This window comes from Anarrhichthys ocellatus, unplaced genomic scaffold (assembly GCF_004355925.1).
Source record: "Anarrhichthys ocellatus isolate YVR2014 unplaced genomic scaffold, GSC_Weel_1.0 scaffold2613, whole genome shotgun sequence".
Taxonomy (NCBI): Eukaryota; Metazoa; Chordata; class Actinopteri; order Perciformes; family Anarhichadidae; genus Anarrhichthys; species Anarrhichthys ocellatus.
Window position 1 is genome coordinate 1 of NW_022282587.1, and position 7,244 is coordinate 7,244.

At 41.0% G+C, this 7,244-nt stretch overlaps 1 protein-coding gene across 1 annotated transcript; it reads right to left on the reverse strand.

The window, feature by feature from the left end:
- Positions 1-100: 100 nt before the first annotated feature.
- LOC116378442 (E3 ubiquitin-protein ligase rnf168-like) lies at positions 101-4,265 on the reverse strand (the record flags this gene model as incomplete). Its single annotated transcript, XM_031840319.1, has 3 exons — positions 2,555-4,265; positions 1,694-1,764; positions 101-268 (listed from the first exon to the last, which is right to left on the reverse strand). Coding segments are annotated over exons 1-3 (450 nt in total), but the record flags the coding sequence as incomplete, so codon positions are not given.
- Positions 4,266-7,244: the final 2,979 nt, after the last annotated feature.

Here is a 7,244-nt window from a genome sequence, read left to right on the forward strand (position 1 = left end):
ACATACATACATACATATATATATATATATATATATATATATACATACATACATACATATATATATATATATATATATATATATATTGTTCTTCATTCACAGAAACACTGACCAGCTGGCTGCTGATCAGTCTGGCCAGACTCTCGTCGTCTTGGCGCCTCCTCGTCTCCTCCTGCAGCAGCTCCTCCTCCTCAGCCAACAGACTCTGGATGAACTCCTCACTGGCTCTCCTCTCCTCCTCGTCCAGTACTCGCTTCTCCTCCGTCAGCTGACAACAACAACAAGGACCTGAACCAACTGAATGACATGTTCTGAGCAGGATCAGAATACAATTTAACACAATTAGTGTCCGATCACCTGAAACTAAGAGTCGTTGTGTTTTCATGAGGTCAGAATGAGTCCTTCATATTTATGGTTTCTACAGGAGCCCGGAAGGGACAAACCAAACACCGACTCCAGAGAGACTTTCATGTTTTTACGTTATCTGAAGGTCGGGATAGGAACTGAAACCTGGTATTAATATCGCACTGGAAACTTATCTAGAATGTCAAATATTAACTTTATTAAGCGACTTTGCTGTTGTAAACATTACTGCTGCTGTAGAAACTATATTTAGTTATGTTCAAAATATAAATAAACTCTAATCCTGTTTTGAATTGATTTTAAATGATCCCTGTTCTTAAAAACATGTATTTAGAGCAGGGGTCTCAAACTCATCTTCACTCTGGGCCACATCAGCATCACAGTCGCCCACAAAGGCCCGGTTGTAAATGTAAGACTGTGTAAATGTAACTACTCCTAACATATTGGTAAATAACTGTCTCTGCATTTGATTATTGTTTATTCAAGTGTTAAAATATTGTACATGCAGTTATATAAATGTAGAAATATATTTAAGCACATATCTGTTATAACTTAAATCCTTTTCATTTATCGTTAAGAAACCCACATTACTCTATCAAAGATCAAACTATTAAAGAAAATAGCAAAGACAAATATCAAACACAAGTTATTACAATAACTGTTCAAAGCTTAAAATCCTTTCAAGGGTGCGTTTGCACAATCCCACGTGAAGTATTTCACGTGTTGTAAAGTCACGTTTAGTCTTCAATGTACTCACAATACATTTCCATGTCACATGTAGGGTAACCAGCCAAAGAGCTGCTTCTATGACTGTGTGTTTAAATATCTCATAACTTCGACTTTCTATCTCATAACTTCGACTATGGGGATATTTTTATTACCAAGTCTAACTTTTAATTATTTTTTTAACTTTTTTTTTTTTTTTGCTGGCGGATTCACGAGCCACATAAAATGACGTGGCGGGCCGCATTCGGCCCGCGGGCCTTGAGTTTGAGACCCCTGATTTAGAGTATTGATAAGAGTAGCTTCTAGTAAAGATACTCATCTCTACCGGTAGCACTCAAACACAAAGATCTCTAAATCTTACACACTGTTCCTTTGAATACAATGAAAACACACAATCTTGAAATCTATTTAGAAATGTATAAAAACTACCAGAACTTAAAGTCTGTAATGATTAAATACTTTATTAAAAGGGACAGTTAGTCCCATAAAAATGTGTGTAAATCAACCTATCACTCAATAACACTCACTTATTATAGTAATAATCATAATTATTATTATGACAACATAATTATAATAAATAATAATTATTATAGAATAAACTTACTTTGGTGACCTGATCCTCATATTCCTGCTTCAGCTCTCCAGGCTGACTCACTCTGGGAAAACACACCGAGACTACACACACACACACACACACACACACACACACACACACACACACACACACACACACACACACACACACACTTTCCAGTGTTTCTGCAGCTACTTGTTGAATTCAGAGATTCTATTGTTTCTACAGAGTTTTCCTGTATTTTCATCTCATTTCACAATAACAATACATTTTATTTGTATTACTGTAACAAGGTACTCAAAGGCCCTTTTAAAAACAAACAATAAAAAAAAATAAAAATAAAAAAAATAAACAAAAACATACATAACTAACTTCACTGGTTAAAAGTTGATTTAAACAGACGAGGTTTTAGGGTTGGAGAATGTCTGAGGAGCTGGAGGAGAGAGATCCAGAGGGAGGGGACCCTGACCCCCTCCCTCTGGATCCCTTCAGGAGGTTGGAGTCTGGGAGGTTGGATCTGAGGTTGCGGGGGGAGCGTGTCGATGCAGGAGGTCAAAAAGGTAGGAGGAGGTTTAGGGTTGTGAAGGGCTTTACGTGTTTGCATGTTTAACAATGTGTGCATGTTTAACAATGTTTGCATGTTTAACAATGTGTGCATGTTTAACAATGTGTGCATGTTTAACAATGTTTGCATGTTTAACAATGTGTGCATGTTAAACAATGTTTATATGCTTGCTGCTTCTTGCAAGTCAGATTGTTATTAGAACACAACAAACATACAACTCTCCTCTCCCCAATAATATAAAGAATAAATGAACACAACCAGCTTCATGATATCACTTATTATGAGGATCATCAGCAGTATTATGGGATGTCTGTGTGTGTTGGTACCTCCTGGCTCCTCCTCAGCGGCGTCCTGCCCGTTGAGGCGGCGCTGACACTGCAGAGGGAAGCAGGTCTGGATCTGGTCCCACAGCTGCTGGTCCACCAGCGTGTTCTTCCTGCTGTTCAGACGAGCCCAGGTGGAAACTCTCTTCCTGCACAGCGGACAGCACAGTGTGGCTTTATCCACCGACTCCAGGAAGCACACCTGTAAACACATATAATAATATATTTAATACTATAGTATAATAAATAGTATTTACACAGCTGCAATGCTGTGTGGGGTCTCCTGGTGGTGATCAGATGTTGTTTTACAGTACAAATCACACTCTCCCCAGACAGGGTGCATAATAGACAAAAAAAACTTAGTACGTAACGGATTCCTTTACTGGAACTTTGTAGTCTCCTCCTACCAGCTGAACCCAGGACACTTCTTTAGTTCTGCATTTGACCCAAAGAGTATGGAACTTATGATCTGCTAACCAGACGCTAACTAAACTACTTCTAACTGATCCTGATGGAGACTTTTAGAGCTGAATCTTCTGCGTAAAGGAATGGATTGTAATCATAAGCTGACTTCATGTCATTGACAAAACAGGAAGTAAAGTGGCCCTTAAATGTTTCCCTGTGGGACCCCCCCACATTTAGTGGTAGTGGTGTGGACATTGTTCTCTGATCACTGTAGATGATAACAGGCAGAGCCCAGTTCCCTGAGATTTGTGATGCGACTGGCTGGCCTGCACTACCACACAGGCAGAACTCCTCCTCAACCCCTGCACTCAGCCGGACAAAGCCAAGGACAGCTGAGAAAAGTAGAACCAGCAAAAAGAACAACAACCAAGCCTACAACTTCAAAACAGATTTGCTCCATTGTCGCAGGATCCTAAATCTCCATCTGATGGCCTGGACAAGCAGCTATCTTCTCAAAGCAGGGCAAGTACTGAGAGTAAATGTGAGAGTAAAAGGCCGCAGGGAAAGCTAATGACTGGGCCTGAGACTCTGGTTGTTGGTGACTATGCTGTCAGATGTCAGAACACTGTACAGCAAGAATACCGAAATACTCTGCTTTCCGAAAGATATGGTCTCGAACATGAGACAAAATCCTGGACATCGTGGCTGACTATCCCACAGTGAAGAACATCATGGTGAATACAGAAGGTGTGATATTGTGAAACAACAGTCTGAAGTTCTGAAGCGAGACTTTATTGATCTGTTAAACACAGTCAGCTCTGTCAAGGCTGAGGTGTTTATCAGTGGTCCTCTTCCACCAGTCAGAGGAGGAGATGAAGGATTCAGCAGGCTGTTTGCACTGAACAAATGGCTGTCAACTGCATGTACTGACATTCAGTACATTTTATCAACAATTTCTACCTTTTCTGGGAGAGCAGACATCTTTTTAAGGTACATGGAGTTTGCCTGAACAAGTCGGGGGTGAAACTGTTTACCTCCAACCTATTTTTCTTCCTGCGTCAACCGTCTGTTGCTACTGCCAAGGACAAGACACAAGAGGAGTCTAAACAAGAGGTAACCACACAGCATCGCCATGAAGACCTTACGGGAAGGATGCCCCCAACTAAGGAGATCCACGAGGAAGAGTCTCCAACCTCACCATCAGGGGCCGCCTCTGATCTCCCACTTTCTCCCCCCCTCCAAGAGAAGGATTCTTTACCTCCCTCACCAGCACCCACTTCCACCCCCCAGACTCCATCCAGGTCCCCCTCCTCTCTACTCACACTCTCCCCATCCTCCCCCCACCTGGAGTTCACTGACCACATGAAAGCGCTGGTCATTGCTGGACCCAAACTCGCTCTCCACACTCACATTTTGTCTCCTATAATCTCTCCTTAACGTACAGCCCCACCTCCACCACTGGCTCTAAATCTTCAGCCAGTTTTGACACAATCGGTGAAGTTAGAGCGCCCGGCCCCTCCCCCACTTCCACCACGGCTCCACAACCATAAAGGCAATAATTGATATCTTCTGGGTCCAGGCTACAAGGCTAATGACACCAATGACTCTCTCCAGGAGAAGTCGGGGCCCTGTATGCAGCGAGCCTTCTCAACTCCTGTCCTAATAGTTTATAGAAAAAGAAATGTGAGGCTGCGAAGAAACAATAGTAAACCTGCAAACTTATCAAACTTAACATACATTCCTCGTCAGCCTGTCCAAATAAATTGGGCAAATAAAGCTTTAAACACGTTAAACTTAGCTTTATTAAATGTCAGGAAAAACATTTTTAATCAATGATTTTATTGTTAGGCACAAACTGGACTTTTTGTTTTTAACTGAAACATGGTTAAACCATGCAGCTGTTCTTAATAATAATAATAATAATAATAATGCATTTTATTTGCAATGCACTTTTCATTCGGAAAATCTCAGAGTGCCACAGAGCCAGTACATAGTAAAAACAAACTATAATAAAAATAACTAGTAAACATAAGCATAATAAAGAAATTTTAATTAAAAAATGATTGAATCAACACCTCACAACTTCAGTTTCATGAGTGAAACAAGAGCGCATAAGAAAGGAGGTGGAGCTGCTATTTTATTTAATGATTCTCTTCGTAAAGCAGATGTCCTTTGGTCATTTTAGTTATTTTGAATATGTGGCTCTGAACTCCACTCAAGCTTTATTCCTTAACATTTACAGACCACCTAAATACTGTGCAACCTTCTTTGATGAGTTTACTGAACTGCTGTCTATAATCTGTATTGATTTTGACTGTGTTGTTATTATTGGTGATTTTAATATCCATGTTGATAATCCCCATTTGATCTCACTCAGCATGTGACAGGATCCACCCCCAACAGGGGGCACACTCTGGACCTAATCATCACCAAACGTGTAAACATTTCCAAGGTTGCTGTGACTGATGTTGCACTCTCTGATCATTTCTGTGTTTTCTTTGAGAGTGCAATCTCCTTGCACACAAATGTCTAAACCGAGGTTGTGACGAAGCGTTACATCTCTGAAAACACCAGTGAACTATTTATTCAGAAGTTCTCCTCCACACCAGCCGTCTCTTGTATCTCAGTCAGTGAGCTTATAGATGGCTTCAATTCTAAAGTTAGAAATATTATTGATGCCATTGCACCCACTAAAGTGAAGGTTGTCTCGGGTAAGCAAAGATCTCCTTGGAGAAATGCCACGCTGGTCAGAATAGAGAAACGAGAGTCGGAAAGCTGAGCGCAGGTTGTGAAAAACAAATCTCCAGATTCACTGTGACATCTATAAAGAGAGACTTTCCAATTATAATTTGGAAATGCAAGGCAGTCCTTCTTCTCTGACATCATAACCAAAAACAATAACAATACACGCGCCTTATTGGCTACCGTCGACAGGCTAACAAACCCTCCAGTGTCAGTAGCTGCTGAGCTCCAATCCACCTGGGCATGCAATTACATTACATTACAGTCATTTAGCAGACACTTTTAATCAAAGCGACTTACAATTCAGATTCTATCACATTTCTACACTGTAGGCTCAGCTACGGGAGCAGTTGTGGGGTTAAGTGTCTTGCTCAAGGACACATCGACATGCGACTCGCAGAGCCGGGGATCGAACCTTCGATCCCCTGATTGAAGGACAGCCCTGCTCTCCACTTAGCCACAGTTGCAATCTATTTACCTCCTTTTTTACTGACAAAATTCAGAAAATTACACAAGCAGTCAGTGCCTCCACACCAACCACAGGATGTGTGTTGTCCCCTTCTCTGAATAACATCCATCCAAACATCATGACACAATTTCATTCAATCGACCGTAGAAGCCTAGAAGACATGATACAACATCTGAAGTCATCTTCCTGCTGCTTGGATATAATACCAACACACTTTTTATAAAATTTTTCAAACTGCATGACCACTGATCTCTTACACATTGTGAACACATCCCTTCTCTCAGGTGTCTTCCCACAAGCCCTAAAACCTGCAGTTATTAAACCGCTCCTAAAGAAGGCTAGTTTAGACTCCGCTACAATGAACAATGATAGGCCAATATCACACCTCCCATTGTTAAGTAAAATAACTGAAAAAGCATTTTCCCAACAGCTGAACAACTTCTTGGCCGTAAATAACTGTTTTGATGTCTTCCAGTCAGGCTTTCGACAGCACCACAGAACTGAAACTGCTCTTATTCAGGTTCTCAACGACATCCACTTAAACACAGACAATGGCAGAATTTCAGTCTTAGTATTACTGGATCTCAGTGCTGCATTCGACACGGTCGACCATGCCATACTACTAGAAAGACTAAACATCTGGGTGGGACTCTCTGGCAGAGCACTTAACTGGTTTGAATCCTACTTGAAGGACCGAGAATACTTTGTGTCTGTAGCTAATTACACATCAGAGCTGACTAAAATGACATGTGGTGTTCCCCAAGGTTCAATACTGGGGCCTCTTCTGTTCAACATCTACATGCTTCCACTAGCTCAGATTATGGAAAACAACGAAGTGTGTTATCATAATTATGCAGACGACACATAAATCTACATAACTATATCACCAAGGGACTATAATCCCATACAAGGGCTGGGTAACTGCATTGAACAAATCAACAACTGGATGGGCCAGACTGTTCTTCCATTAAACAAAGATAAAACAGAAGTGATTGTTTTTGGTACCAAGGACGAACGATTGAAAATCATCGCTCAGCTTCAATCACTGATGTTAAAACCCACAAACAAGCCAGAAAT